The 15,968-nt window shown below is 47.7% G+C and overlaps 1 protein-coding gene across 10 annotated transcripts in view; it reads right to left on the reverse strand.

Annotated features, from left to right (window-relative positions):
- CELSR1 (cadherin EGF LAG seven-pass G-type receptor 1) overlaps nt 1-15,764 on the reverse strand; it is a 165,844-nt gene extending 150,080 nt beyond the window's left edge. For 7 of the 10 annotated variants that reach the window (XM_030480078.1, XM_030480076.1, XM_030480077.1 and 4 more), the window contains exon 1: nt 12,950-15,632. In XM_030480078.1, coding sequence (XP_030335938.1) covers nt 12,950-15,632 — 2,683 coding nt within the window. Of the gene's footprint in view, nt 1-12,949 lie in introns of all 10 variants that reach the window. The other 3 variants (XM_030480073.2, XM_030480080.1, XM_030480079.1) reach the window with 1 other exon arrangement.
- Nucleotides 15,765-15,968: the final 204 nt, after the last annotated feature.

Genomic DNA, 15,968 nt, shown 5'->3' on the forward strand with positions numbered 1-15,968 from the left:
TAAAAGGGAAAACTACTGCAAGAAGGAAAAAGCACTGGAAATGCAAACGCAGATGCGTGGCTGTAAAATCATCAGGTTGAGCTTGCTGCTGAGTACATGGGGGGATTCAGTGACCCTGAGGGAGCCTTACCTCCTGAATGAGCCAAGAATACGCCTTGCAGAGTATTAGGCAATGTCATGTAATATGACTACAGCAGTAAACACAAAGGCTCTACAGTGTGAAGAACAACACTGTGAATTTCACAACTGCTGAAATCTCACAATGATTTCTTTAAAATTCATTTTCAGCACAGGAATAAAATTTAATTAGTCTTTTCTTACCATTAGTCATTTTTAGAGGTTCATTTGAATACCTGAAAATGCACAATATTCCAAATTCACACAGCACTAAGCCAGAAAAACGCCATCCTGTATGATCAGTATGGGATGTATAGAGTGTAAGTAAAGTTGTTTACCCCATGGGACACTTTCCAGTCTGAGAAAGCTTGCAAGTTGACCAAAGCTGTCACTTTACTTTGCCTTTAGGCCTTGAAAAGAGCAATGGGAACTTCTGTCAGCTGAAGTCTGATCAAGGACACGCAGCGCAAAAACCCAGGGAGTCACTGACACCACCTCAGAACAGGCAAAACAGCCTCTCCTTGAGGACTTTTCTTTCAGGAACAAAAAAAAAGGGATGGATGCTCAACTGATACCAGCGGCATGAAGAATTTTATCTGATCATCTCAGTGCAGTTTGATGCACGTTGGCTGAGCCAAGGAGTGAACCAGTCACTTCTGCTTAAGAAATCCCCAACCACTGGCAAGGGACATATTTTAAAAAAGCAGATCTTACAAAAGTTCATAAATTAGTTCATACAAAACAAAGTTCACTGCACAGAATACAAAAAATGTCCTCATTACTCAGTTCTCACCTGAGTATATTGCCAGTAATTGGTCATGTCCATCAATGCTGTTGGTAGTAAATCAGAATCTCTTATTTAAAGCCTTAAAGCTGAATGAAGTCTCAGACACTGCTGAGCCATGAGGGAGCTGAGGCACAACGGAACCAGTCAGTAAAGGTGAATGCAACTTGACACAAGGGATAGGGTAAAAATATAGTCACCACCTACACCCAAACTGGGCCAGATTACCAGTTCGTGGTACAGGTGTTGCTCCCACAGACTGCAATGATGACAAGCACTGACATTCAGTGTGCAGTGTGCCCCGTGACCTGGGGCTGGCCATGGATGTCCTGTGACTGCTGTGCCAGGCAGCAAAACCTCTGTGGGACTGTCACCACCTCAAGCTGTGGCCCCTAAGGCCCTGTGCAAGGAGAGGGGCAAAGGATCGTGGCTGCAAAACCTCTGGAAGCTGCACTCATCAGGCAGCACCACTGAGGTCCCAACCCCACAACAGCCAGTGGGAGTGCAAGGGCTGCATGGGCGATGCAATGGCTGCCACTGGTTCACCAGAAGCATCTCATGGGGCATCTCTGGAGGGGATGGACCCTGCCCCTCGCCTTGGGCCAACACACCCACCGAACAGCAAGTAACAGCATGGTGGTCAGAAGAGTGTGACGGGTGGATGAGGAACCTGCCCTGCCTCCCCAAAGGCAAGAGAGAAGGCAGTGAGAAAGGATGCTGCCACACCGCCAGCCAGCCCCCAGTGCTTGCTGGACACACCATCAGCCAGGCCTGGGGCCATCCCCAGCGCCGCCATCTGTATCTGGCTATCTCCCGGGGCAGTCGGTCAGTCGGTGTCTGGTGGTTATCCTAATTATTTACAGCAGGTATTACAAAAGCAGCGGCCTCTGCTGTGCACAGCCCTGTACAAACTTGCAGCAGGCAAACTCCAGAGACGCGGCGCCTCACTGCACAACAGCACATGGCAAACAGACCCAGTGAGCATGAAGGGACAGAAGAGAAGAAGATAAGCAAGAAGGAAAGAGGAACACCAGCATGTTTTGTGTAACGAGCTTTCAGCGCCCACCATGTCCTAAAATGTGCCCAGGCTTCCCACTTTGCATAACCAGCGCAAACAACCAGTACTTGCTGCCAGCAGCTTGGTCAACAAACCCAAGTGTTAGGTTGCCAGACTCAATGCAGAATAATGTTGGGTAGCTTAGTAAACAGGACCTAAAAGTTAATCTGTCTTACCTAACATTCCAAAAAACTCCTGTAGATTTGCCCACATCACTTTAGCTCATAACAAATCCTTTTGCAAACAGCCTTGCAAAACCTACCAGAAGGCAGTAGCAGATTTCATGATCTCAAGAAACTGAAGTTAAGATGGGATTTAAACTAGCAGGCAATTATCTGCCAGACAGAGAGCTCATCACGCAGTGCACACATATCTAAATTACACTGTGCCGGTAAAGGGAGGCCAACATCAGAAATACACCCCGTGAGAAGGGAAAACAAGTCAACCGGTGGGATAGTTCAGTCATTGCTGCCAAGAGACTTTTCCTGCATGTGTCAGGACAATGTCGGCGAGCTGTAGCGTCAGTGAGCACGTTGCAGGAAAAGCCACGGGATCCAAGCGACGAGCAGCAACATGTTGATAATTACTAGCAAGTCTATCATCACAGCAAACTGCAGTGAGAAAGAGGATTAAACAGTAGGCGACGATGGGCTGAACTCTGGATATTTAGCAGTGTTATTTAAGTCTGAGCCCATGAATCCTTCCATAACTGACACTTTAGCCCATCTGGGAACCACTCCACTTAGAAGCAAAATACATTTACAAATAGTTAAAGCCAAAAGACAAACAAATCAGCTCTGATCAATAGGGAAGTACTCCCTGGAAAGCCTTATGGTTCTTGTTTATTTTATCTTTGAGTTACTAGGTGGGAAGAGCTGAGTCCATGGCTACAGCCAGAACCGACCTAGTCCTGACATGGCCTGAATGGATCATGATCCAGCTTTTATTATGGTCCAAACAAAATCCAGCAGCTGAGAGTCATAGCCAGACTGCCCACACCACTGCTCAACTGAAGCAGAGGTGCTCACATACATGAACATAAGCCAGAAAGCCTCCTTTCCATCGCCCTGAAAGTGTGAGCAAGACCCTGTAGCTTATGGCACTTACCGAAGAGAGAAATGTAAGTTACACAATGGCTTCTGTACCTTATTCGGCTCCTCTTTAACGTATAGCACAGTAAGAGCTTTGAGATTGAGAGCTGGAGGCCAGCCCATCTCTGCCCTCACTAAGTGTCCTGATCGCTATGCTGAGTGAAGTGCCCAAGCTGTAGCACGATGGTATTTCAAGTACACCCACTTTATAGAACACTTAACTGCCTAAAACAGGATACTGCTGCAGGGAACAGGCACCTAAAAGTGAGGCACTGTGGCAGTTGATGGTTAGATATAAGCAATCTACTGGACCTAAGCTGTGAAAGGTGCCAAACGCTTCTTCCTAGCTATGCTGAGCTGTGTCTGGAAGCTGGCAATCATGCTAAAACAAGCAATGCACCTGTGTGGGACACCTTTCACATGACTTAAACTAAATTCAGACAGCTAAATAAATAAATACATTTAAAAAATAAAAATCACAGCTTGAATATTAAAAGGTCTTCTTTAGAAATACACCCAACATGAATATTGCTGCAAGCACACAAGTAAACTGAGCTGGGCTGGTTCCTGGAAAGTCCAAAAGTGTTATGACTGGAATTCAATTCAATAAACTGAATGACTTGCTAACATCAGTTTTGAATAGAGTCAAGAAGTCTGATCTGGAGCTAGTGAAAGGAATGGGTAAACCCAACAGATCAAGCAGCTCTTTGTACCCACAATATGTGCTCTGGTGGCATGGCAGCTACAGAGAATCACGTTCACATTTGCTTCCAAACCTAACAGTCCCTTGGGATTTAACTGCAAAAAGAGACTTCTAGGTGCTGGCCACCACATCTCTGAAACTCAAATCTGACCACATAGTGCCTGCTTTACCCCTTTTGGTGGGCTCCAGATGTTTTTTCTTCTCCCCGAAACTGGATCTAGCCCACAGACTCTGAAGCATGCAGGAGATGCCATGCTGACAGTGGTTCTTAACGATGGCTTCTCCTTCTCCCTCCTTCAGAAAGCAATGAAATACTTCGACCAGATGTGTCACATTCAAAAGTGCTGGAGACCCATCGGAATGTAGCATCGATCACACGTTCAGCAGTGGTGTTGAAAACAGATTACCTGCTTTTGTATTTGATAAGCGTAACATGTCTATGTTTATTATGTGGTCCCCTGAGGATTTATTACAGGTTTACCATTTCATTTATTTGCTTTTTTAGTGCTTGGCAAGTGTAAACACTGGAATAAATACGAAGGTGGTTACAGCTTAGCAGAATTAACGACTTGTTGAAACAAAGTCCGAAAGTTTTCCTTTCTCTCCAGCAAATCCTTCTTTTCTGTCCAACTGCTTTTTTTCCAAGTGTGAAGATCATCTTTCTGAAGTATTTTAAAATTTTCTTTCTTTGTTGAATGCCAAATCCCCATAAAAGCATACTTTCCCCCTTCATTCACTCAAACTCTTGACAATATTTAAAGTCTTTCTTAACATTATTCATGGCAAAACACTTTCCTGTTCACAAATTATAACCTCCCCCATTCTTTCCATCTAGTCTGCTAAGCCTGTTACTACAGGCAGTTTGCTGTAACAGAAATAAGTACAATCATCCTTACAAAGAAAACAAACCCTTTTGTCGTGGTGCGAACATTGAGGGTGGGTTCATCCCACTGAACTTTAGCCACTTAACAGCAAGGCAATTAATCCAAATGAGGCACTTATTTTCCCTCTTTAATCAGTGGGGCGAGATGGGCATCTCCAGCCACAGCCCTCCTGCCTATCAACCAATCATGGCTGCAACCTTCCTGACCACCTTTGAAGAGATACCAGATCTCTTGGGCAGATCATGATAGGTGATACGAATCTGACCATAAGAGCCAAGCTGCACCTTCAAAAACTCTGTTTCAACCCGACAAAATCAATGCATTGCAATGGAATCTCAATCAAAGTGTCCTACAAAAAAGGTGTCAGACAAATCTCACCAAACAAACACAAGATCACTCAGTGGCAGATTTCAGAATCTTCCATGAAGATTACGTCCTGGCCCTTTTGGAAACTTGTGCTGCATCCATAAATAGTTCAGTGTTTTTCAACACTGAAACAAGAGCTGCACTGAGGGGGTAGGGGGGATAATAAAACTGTCACTTGTCACAGAAACGTAAAGTGGCAAAACTGAATTAGATCAAATCCTAGACGTACTTTCTTCTAAGCGGACAACCACTGTGAACAAGGCTTTGAAGAACCAAGCCCACCATCAACTTTTTCTGTACTCTGATTTATGCAGTCTTTTGGCCAAGTACTCTTTAAAAAAGGAGCAGACAACAAAAAGGCCTGTCATTCATAAAAGACAGCACTGCCATACTTGTTTCTTAAATGACAAAGTAGATGTCAGAGCAGTTGGAGTACTCTTTTACCTAAAACCAACATCATTCCCACAGAAACCAGGACAGAAAAACTGCAACTTGGAAGACTGCCAGAAAGGGTCATTACATCTGATCTGAGTATCTTCAGCTCTTCTAACCCTCCTACATTTCCTAAAGACTCTCCACAGGTATTTTTGGAAATACAAGTCAGTCTGCCAAAGGAAGCCAAGAGAGACAGTTGCCCAAATCCTGTAAATCAGGCAATACTGAGGTAAGCAAGGAAGTTGTGTTGTTACCTCAAACACTCAGACATAGAGAGTCTGTCCCCACCAACTGGTTCTCAAACGCCAGAGGGCTTATAAAAGAGAGGGAGAAGGGATGGAGAGCAGAGATCTTGTGTCTGACATTTGATCCTCCCCGTGCTCATCCTCCATGCATGAGCGTTACAGCTAGAGTTGCCTAAGCTGCTAAATATTGAAAAGGTATTTGCAGCACGTAGGTTTAGAAGAGGTTTCTGCTTCACGTTTGCTTGTTTCTTGCCTAGAAAGTAATTCTCCTCCCAACGTCTAGAGCAGCTCCATTCTCAGAGTCTTTCTGTCAGCCTCACCTGACCCACCAGGGAAGCAAAGGGCCCTGTGAAATCGTAAGCTGAACCCATGGTACGGTGCAGTCATTGCTGTCTGTACCCAAAATAACCAGATGAAAGTGAGCTCAGCTATGCCAGCATATGCAGCAGTTACACATCTGGCTGAACTGTAAACACCATCATAGGTGTTGCCTGCTATCACATGCCCCTGAGCCCGTGAACCCTGAGCACCCAGCCAGCCAAAACGCTGGAGTCAGCCCATCAGCTGCAGGGGTGTCTGGCAGACCTGAAGCACACCCCAGGGTGGAGGCAGGAGACCACAGATGAGTCTCTCCAACCCCTCCTTGAAGATGTTGGGAGACACCAGGGCCATGTTCCAACCAGACCGGTGGAAACGTGCAGATGCCTGGGTTCCCATCCAAGTATCTGCTAAGGGTCTCACCAGGAAGCACCCTACCAGAGCACTGGTGAGCACGCTACCTACCTTCACATAATGTCATACTTTAAAACCCAGTGTTATTTTCCTCAGTCATGAGATGCCTGAGAAAATTCATTCAGCTCAAAGATAGGAGTCAACAATGAAAGGGAGTTTCAAGATATTAAGTATACACACTGAAGGAAAACGGGCCATTCAATGAGCCATGTAAAATTATATGCTTTATCAGCAGCCAGCCACTTCCTCAGGTAGCACTTGGGATGCTGGAGATAACAGAGTATAAAATCCCACTGCTTCACAACACCTCCTTTCCCCTCTACTGCTTCTACTGCAGGTTTACTATCATCCTAACATCCAAACCTAGAAAACTGTTCCTGTATTCTAAAAAAAGGGTTCTTTTGCCACTACCCGTGACAACAATTCAGTGTTTACTTTGTATCCGGCAGTTTGCAGCAGGCTCCACAACCCCAGCCCTAAACCAATTCTGAACTGTCAGGAAAGGTGTGACGAGAACAACAGAACAAAAGAGGATTCTTCCCAACCCACAAGTGCAAGTTAGACTTAAGAGCACTTCCATGGCTTCTACAAGGGAAGCAAATCACAAGGGAATACACCAAGGAAACCAATTCATTAAATACACTCTGAGGCTGAAAAAGTAGTAATAAACATATAGAACTATTACTAATCCAATTAAAAAACGGTTATTACAACCATTGCCCATTCGCAAACAATTTGAAAATAGGGGAAAAAAGTCTTCCAAGTAATGCCACCATTACACTTTCTCCCTCTCACATCTTCAGTCTCATTCTTCTTACACCTTCTCCTTGTTATCCTAAAATCTCCTTCTTTTCTGGAAATCACTGAGAAAAGCATCAACATTAAGGCAATAAAAAAATAAACGAAAATGATTGGTACATGGAGCAAAGTGTGTACAAAACCAGCCAAACCCCCTGCTGCCTCAATCAGCCGCTTCTCATACCCTCTCAGTTAAGGCAACCCAATAACATGTTTTTAAACAGCGCTGCTGAGCTGGGGTTATGTAGGGCTTTGATATACACTTTTTTTTCCTCTGGCAGCCGATTGTGACCTCTAGTATTTATGGTTCAAAGTTCCACTTTGTGGGATGAGGTTAAAAAGTGCCATCTGCATATATGCTTCAACCACCAAAACATACTAAGGTATATTGCTAAAACCTGTAACCAAAACCAGGAATATACAGCCTGCACTGTACAGAAACAGGGAGAAACAAACATTTTTAGTGATAGCTATGTTGCATAGTAGCATTTTCTGAAAGAATTTGATGGACAAAATAGCTTTATCTGAGATAAAACATCTCATTTACTTTTTAAAGTGTGCTGCGGTAAACATTTATCTTTTTTTTTCATCACTAAGGACCACTATTTTAGCAAAGAAAATGCTTATTTACGGTCGCTTAAGCTGCAGGTAACTCCCTATCTTATTTATTTACATGTAGGAGATACCTTTTATCTCAGTAAAAAGTTACTTTGTCAGTCAGCCTTCCACTAAATATTTTCCTCTCATAGCCATAAATGTTTTCCTGTCATTTGAAACAAAAATACACCACTCCTATGAAATCCAGGGATAAAGAGGAAGGAAGCCCATAGGAAAGCAACAAGGCAGGCACAGCTTTTTATCGGCTGGAGCAGATCATACAGTTGAAAAGGGAAAGTCACATTCCTGCAGGCTGGAGGGACGCACATCTGAAATGCATCTCACCTACAGAAGAGATTAGAATATAGAACCCGTATGGATGAATGAGGCATTTAGTACAGCAGATCCAGGAGCTGCCCTAACTTTAAAATTATGGTCACTACTCTTGATTTGCTATTTTAGGAAAGTAGATGTATATGTTCAAACCCACTGCTACTAACCTTTATCAGTCATCCTTCACTTCAGCCCCACTTAAAACACCACGCAATGACTGGGAATGCAATCTTGCAGCTCCCGGTGTCATCTTTTCCTGCTTGGTCCCTGCAGCCTCAGCCACTGTTTTCTCATCCCTCACCTTAGTGCAGGATGCACGCATGAAGTGGAAGCACCCAAGGTCCCCGGGAACACCAGCATGCAAAAGCCCTGCAGCCACGGGACACACCCGAGACACCTCCTACCTGGAAAGAGGGAAAGAGAGACCTCCACCCATCCATTTCCATCACCTTCTGACTGTATAACGCACAGGGATCCCACCGCAGCAGCCCGAGGGAGTGTTTCCCTGGGAGGTGGCTATGGAGAGCAGTTCGGGTGCTAACTGCCCTTCACTGACCCTGAAAGCAAGCCCTGCAGTCAGCCTGAAGCATCACTCCTAAAAGAACCATTTTCTCCGAGGAAAGCTCACGAGGCCCCAGCAGCCCCATCCGCCCCACTCCCAAAGACAGGGGCATGAGGCCAGGGTTCACCCTTATGCTGCCAAGGCACCCAGCCTGCATCCCCAGCAGTCACCCCGTGCTCACCCTCTGCACCCAAAGGTGCCCCTGTGCTTTCAGAGACACCTTTTCTTTCAAGTTTCTTTTTTCCCTTTAATTGCCAATCCTCACACACACAAGTAACCCCGCAGTGCGTTGCATCTCAGCTGTGCCCTTACCTTTATCAGAAAGGCTAAACCAAAGTATTGCACCTTCGGTTACGTTTGTATGGAGAAGGCACAGAGCTGGAGATCCAGGATCATTAACATAATGACTTTTAAATTACAATAATAATGAAGATCCTTTACCAAGCCTTGAGTAAAAATCCCGAAAGCTTATTGCAACACAAATGAGCTCAATCTTAATTTGTATTTGCTGATAGTCAGTAACCTCACTGAATGCTACTGGAGATTAAAAGCCAAAGAAATGTAAAAGATACTTGAGCCTGCACGCCCTCAAAAATGCTTGGGTGTCTATCCCTCCCTGTGTGAGGAACACTACCTTCCCCAAACTGTGTATTGTATGTTGTATAATGAATGGTATTTTACATTTATCTGGACCACTCGAAAGCTGTAGCATCCAGTCAGGTTGGGTTTTGTCTGCACTGCTGAATTAGGCTGGGTTCCCAGAGGAGTTTGCACACACATCTATTGTATCCCATTGAGCTGTCATGGATGATAAGTGGGACTAGTTGTGGCAGCACAGCCAAGCAGGTGCCAGCAGCGTCTGCAATGTGATACCCAGGCAAACTTGTGCAACATTTGTGCAAAGTTGAGGCTAGCACCAGCCTTCCCCCCCAGCACCGGCAGGGACCGCGGTGTAGTGTTTAACATGGGTGAATGCAGTGTGACCCGAGCAATGTTTAACCCCGGTTTTGACCAAATAAATCCCCATTTAAGGCTATTGTGAACATCACCATGGACAAAAAGTAATCGTTTTTAATGATCCTGTCAATTTAAGTCATATATTTATTAGTAACACTAAGAAATCTCAGAATCATCTACTCTCGACCACCTGTGCCAAAAGCCCAGAGTAAGATCCTGCTCCTGTGGAAAGCCAGGGCAGGATTTCAGCAGGGTCCAGATTTCACCCCAGTTGTTACAACATAAACCTAAGGACACAATGTGCAGGCATGGGAATGTAAGGCCAAGCTCTGCCTTCCCATAGGTTAGCCTTGAAGGTACAATGGAAAAAGGAGAACGCGTGTTTTTAAGGAACCCCTGGAGCACATCTGGGTTGGTTTCATCCAAAAAGCGTCCAGTTTGTTCACTCAGACAGCCCTGCATGACAGGTATGGGCAGAGGGGTTACCCAGAGAGATTCACTTCAAAAGAGACTGACTTCAAAAGCTCCTTCCCAATCCAAAGCAGAATGCTAATACGCACACCACCCACATTCCTCCTCCTCCACTTGGGTCTGATCCTGAGGGGCTGCGGGGGCACAGCCGGGCAGGTACCAGGGGAAAGCCGGGCAGGTACCGAGCCTGCCCAGAGCTTCCTACCACCCCGCATTGCTCCCAACGATGCTGCTGCCACTGGGACAAGTTCTAAATGCTGAGCATGCTGTTCTCAGGTTTTACAAAACCGATTAACCCCATCTGCTTGCTTCTCATGATTCTTAAAGTTTGTCTACATGCAGAAGCAAAATTACTTTGCTTATTTGAATAGGGCCCATGAAAGTCAAATGAAAGAATGCTGGGTTTAGCCAAGTATCATTGTCTCAAAGTAAATCAACTGAGTAGCACAGCCCCTCACTAGCATCACTCACACTCACGTGCCTCCGCAGCACCACACATCAGTAGGAGGAACTAAGATTTTTATAGCAGCAGTGTTACTTCCGACTTATATATAGACCAAATTCCCCAAGTTCATAAAGAGCGCCAATCCTCCCCTGACCCGAAGGGCAGCTGTGAGCAGGGCAGGACTTGGTGTTTGTCTGGGTTGAGAGGTTAATGGCTACTCAACAGACAGTTTTTGGGTTAACTGACAGGTCATTTTAGCAGATGATTTGCAGGTATTTCACAACACTTGGAGATAACCCTGTGGACTACTTCTGTCTTGAGCTTCTTCTCCGCCTTTTTTTAAAGGCTGCATCAGATAAACCAGAGAAAGCAGCCAGGTGGGACTGTCCTGGGCTATTCACATGCTGCCAAACTCTGCCTTTTCAATTTACAAACAGCCAACTTGTCCAAACGAACGTCAAATGGAGTTCAGTGCTTGTCAAAGTTGTTTTAAAATCCTATCCATACAGAGCTTTAATCTCAGATATCTCAAGGCTTGCAGCAGACAGTTTTGATCAACATCACAACAGAGTTTCAAAGTTCACACCTTCACCAACATGAAAATGATGCTAGAATGATCAAGCTCCTGCTACTTTAGAAAACAGGTCTTAATTCCTACCTGAGATTTCAGCCACTTGAACTGCATCAATCATTAGAATGAGAAAGGAATAGGCACCTATTTTTCTGTTCTGAATACACTTCATCTGTCTAAGGAACCAACTTTTCCAAGATGAGTTCTTATCTTCTTCTACTACCAGATAAAGAGCTACTGGTTCAGACAGACAGTGACCACGCAATCACTTGCACCTTAATCCAAATGTTTTTCTTTAAGGTCACAAGCCAACTGTCTGCTTTTTCTGCAAGTCCTCACAGGACACGGAAACGGCATTTATGAGGTACTTTACCACATCAGCTGGCCCCCAAGCATTTTGGAAGAACCAGGAGTGGCTTGTCAGGCCATACACAGCAGTAAAATCAGTCAACTCGGTTAATATCACTTTCATTTTCCTTAAGCAAAAAGGACCTCAAGCCTGCAAACACACAGGAGAACATGGCTTGCTCCCCCGATGCTGCACACCATGACTACCTACAGTAAAACAAGTGCTGCCAGGATTATATCACAGCTTGATTATTCATTTTTAATGCAACCATCCAAAAAGCAGCATCTCCTAAAGTGTCATTTTATGTACCTGGTGCTTTCAGCTATATTTTTTTGCTAAAAGAATACAAAAATTAGTTTTAGGTTGCAGAGGGAGGCAGTGAGGAATGTATCTGGTTAAACCTTTGAAAGTCAACAGAACTACGGGATCAGGTCCACAGTAAACTTATAGACTGGCACCCACAGAGGAAATTACTCTCTGCATGATTGATGCCACAATTAGAGGCATAAAAAGCAATTCCATGGTAAACAAGCAACTCAGCAGAAAAAGAATGATATCCTAAGAGCATGTATGTGCTCACAGAGAAATATATACTGGATGACATCAAACAGTCTTCGCACACACAGACACAAATTCTCAGAGGAAGGTAACGGTAGAGTATACCTGCCTCTCCCCTCCTCTCCCTCCCTGCAACAGCGCTGATTTTGGGGCAGCATTTGGCCAGTATCTGCCCCTAGCACTACCAGAGCAACTCCAGTGCAGTCGGCCACGTTACACAGCTGTTACACAGCTGTAACTCAGTGCTTTCAGAGTTGCCATTCCCCACAGGAACACATGCCAGCAACGCAAACCAGCGCAGCTCCACCAGCATCACATCCACCCAGGCCACACCAGTGGAGAAGCGGTCTGAGGATCTACCAGCCAAACCTCCCAGTATGCAGAAGGGAATAAACATGCTCTGTTGCTAAAAAAGCACAGATACCAAATCTCAACGGTTTTGTTTTGGTTTGGGTTTTCCTAAGAGGAAAAAAGAAAAGGGAGGGGAGACAGCATTACAGATGGCACTACAGATACATGTGCATTCCCTACATCTTGGCAAGTCACATCATTTATTACCCTTCTGCAACCACATCAGAAAAGCTTCAGCCGAGGTACCACTTCAGCTGAGGGAGTATATACCCTTCCATGCACACTCATATTTATATACCCTTGTGATCCACGTTTACTAAACAACTTCAAAACACCACTTCAATCCACAGCACATGGGCTTGATACATTGCTGTGGTTCCTCTCCCAAAATTTCAGAGATAAACTGCTGCTTCAGGAAACCAAAAGCTGCATACTAAACTGCAAGTGGGCTATTTCTGCCCGAGCCCCCACACTGTTCCAGAGCCCCCATACTGTTCCAACAAGCAGAATCACACGCTTTATGAACCTCAAAAACTTGCTTACCTGAGACCGACACTTTCATGAGGGCTTCCAGGGGTCTGTTGTTGTCCAGATCACGACTGAGTTTGAGTTCCCCAGTGGCAGAGTCCAGAAGGAGCAAGTTTAATTCATTGCCTTGCACAAAAGTGTAGGCCAGGCTGTCAGACACATCGGGATCATGAGCTGGGATCTTGCCAATCACGCCAGAGGGGAAGCTGTTGGACTTGTTGGTCACGTAGTTATTGAAGAGGATCTGGAAGTCCTGCAGCACGGGCGGGTTATCATTTTGGTCCAGGAGGCGGATGTGCACTGTTGCCCGGCTCACAAGAGGGGCTGAAGTGGCCTGCACCACAATCACGTACTCTGTCCGGCTCTCATAATCCAGGTCCATGAGGGCCGTGAGGTCTCCATTGAGCAAGTCTAGTTGGAAGACCTCAGGGATATTCCCCTCTACGATCTGGTACATGATCTGTGCATTGGTCCCCTCATCGGGGTCGGCTGCACTGATCCGTGCCACAATAGAGCCCACAGGGCTATTCTCTTCCACAAAGATGTCAAATTCATCCTTCTCAAAGACAGGGGGGTTGTCGTTGATGTCCAGCACAGTCACCTGGATATCCACAGAGGCTTTCAGCGGTGGGCTGCCCCTGTCCACAGCAAAGGCGCGCAGGCTGTAGACAGCCACATTCTCACGGTCCAGCTTGCGCAGTGTGCGTATCACTCCAGAAGTGGGTTCGATGTAGAAGTCTCCATCTCCATCGTCACCACCTTGGAACGTGTAGAGGAGACGGCCATTGAGACCAGAGTCACGGTCAGTGGCAGACAGCTGCAGGACACTGGTGGAGAGCGGCACATCCTCAAAAACAGAGCCCTGGTAGCGGTCACGCAGGAAGCGGGGAGCATTGTCATTGGCATCCAGGATGAGGATCTCGACGTAGGTGGTGTCTGACTTCTGGGGGATGCCATTGTCATGGGCTGTAATGGCCAATGTGTAGGAGGCCTGGTCCTCATAGTCCAACTCCATCAGGGTGGTGATAGTGCCTGTGTCAGGGTCGATGCGGAACTGGGGGATGTTATCGTCCAAAATGTAAGTGATTCTCGCATTCTCCCCAGTGTCTTCATCAGTGGCACTGATGGTGACAATGGAGGTGCCAATGGGCTTGTCCTCACTGACGCTCACTGTGTAGTGGGAGCTCTGGAAGACTGGTCGGTGAGTGTTGGCATCTGTGACATTGATGAAGACCTGGACAGTGTCAAAGCGAGTGCCATCAGAGGCAGTGACTGTGAGCACATACTGCCTTTCCTGCTTGTAATCCAGGGGCAAGGCCAGCGTGATCAGCCCCCCTCCGCTCTGACTGGTGATGGCAAAACGGTTCCTGGTGTTGCCGCTGGTGATCTGGTAAGTCACGACGCTGTTAACATCCCTGTCCACTGCCGTCAGGGTCAGGACGCTGCTGCCCACAGCCGCGTCCTCGTTCAGTCTGAGGTGATACACCTTCTCCGTGAAGGTGGGGTTGTTGTCATTCACATCCAGGACAGTGATGGACACGCTGGCTGAGGAGGTCATGACTGGCACACCATGGTCCCTGGCCTCCACCCCAAAGTGATAGTTCTCCACAGTCTCTCGGTCCAGCTCTGCAGCCACCGTGATCCACCCTGTGCTGTTGTTGATCTGAAAAGGGAACCCAGAGTCACTTGCTACAGGGGCACCTCCAGCGGACGGTGCCATCTCTACGAGTTTGTACTCCAGGCGGGCGTTCTCCCCTGAGTCAGCATCCACGGCCTGGATGTGCAGCACCGAGTAGCCCAAAGGAACATTCTCCAGCACCGTGGCCTGGAAAGGAGTGCTCACAAAGATGGGGGCGTTGTCATTCACATCCACGACCTGCACTGACACCATGCCACTGGAGTTGATCAAGGGAGGCCTGCCTCCATCCTGGGCTTTGATCCGGAGCGTGTACTCCCGAATAGTCTCATAGTCCAGAGGGTTGATAAGGTCAATGGCGCCGGAGAAAGAGTGGATGTAGAACTGGCCTTTCAGGTTGCCGCTCACAATGCTGTAGTGCACCTGGGCATTGCTGCCTCGGTCCCGATCTGTGGCCTGCACCTGCAGTATCTGGCTGTTCACTGGGGCATCCTCTGGCACCTGGACCAGGTAGCGCTTCTCACTGAACTGAGGGTAGTTGTCGTTCTCATCCTCCACAGTGATGTGCACCATAGCCGTGGCGCTGCGTGGTCCAGGATCCTTGCCCTGGTCATTGGCTTCCACCACCAGATGGTACTCAGACACCTCCTCGCGGTCCACAGGGGCTCGAGTCCTCACCACCCCAGACCGCGGGTCAATCTCAAAGACCCCATCACCAGCTCCTGGCTCCAACAGACGGTAAAGCATGTTGGCATTGGCTGGGGCATCACCATCGGTGGCGCGGATGGTCAGCACCTCGTAACCCACCTCCAGGTTCTCCCGGATGCTCTCCCGGTACTCGGGCTGCTCAAACACCGGCTCGTGGTCGTTGGTGTCACTCACTGTCACCGTCAGGTAGGTGGTGGCCGAGCGGCGGCGCGGGGAGCCGTGGTCGGAGGCAGTCACCTTCAGCACGTGGGTGTCCTTCGTCTCCCGATCCAGGCTGCGAGTGGTGACCACGCTGCCGGTGTCGGCGTCGATGGAGAAGTAGTCGTTGGAGCGCTCGTCGAAGAGCGCCTCCATGGAGTACACCAGCCGGCCGGCTTCCCCCTCGTCGGGGTCCTGGGCCCGCAGCACGATGACGGCCGTGCCGGCCGGCTCGTTTTCGGGGATGGAGACCTGGTAGCTGGGCAGCTGGAACTGCGGGGGGCTGTTGATGCTCCGCGCCCGCCGCCCGCCACCCTCCTCCCGCGGCAGCGGAGCGCACCCGGCGGCGGCTCCGCGGGGCCCGGCGGGCGGAGAGCGGCGCAGCGCGGCCCCCGCCGCCCTCAGGCGCCCGGCGGGCGGCAGCGCCGGCGGCTCCGCGGCAACGGCACCGGCGCGGCGCCCCGCGGCCCCCGGGGGCAGGTGGAGGAGCGG

The sequence above is a fragment of the Strigops habroptila genome, chromosome 3 (genome assembly GCF_004027225.2).
Source record: "Strigops habroptila isolate Jane chromosome 3, bStrHab1.2.pri, whole genome shotgun sequence".
NCBI lineage: Eukaryota > Metazoa > Chordata > Aves > Psittaciformes > Psittacidae > Strigops > Strigops habroptila.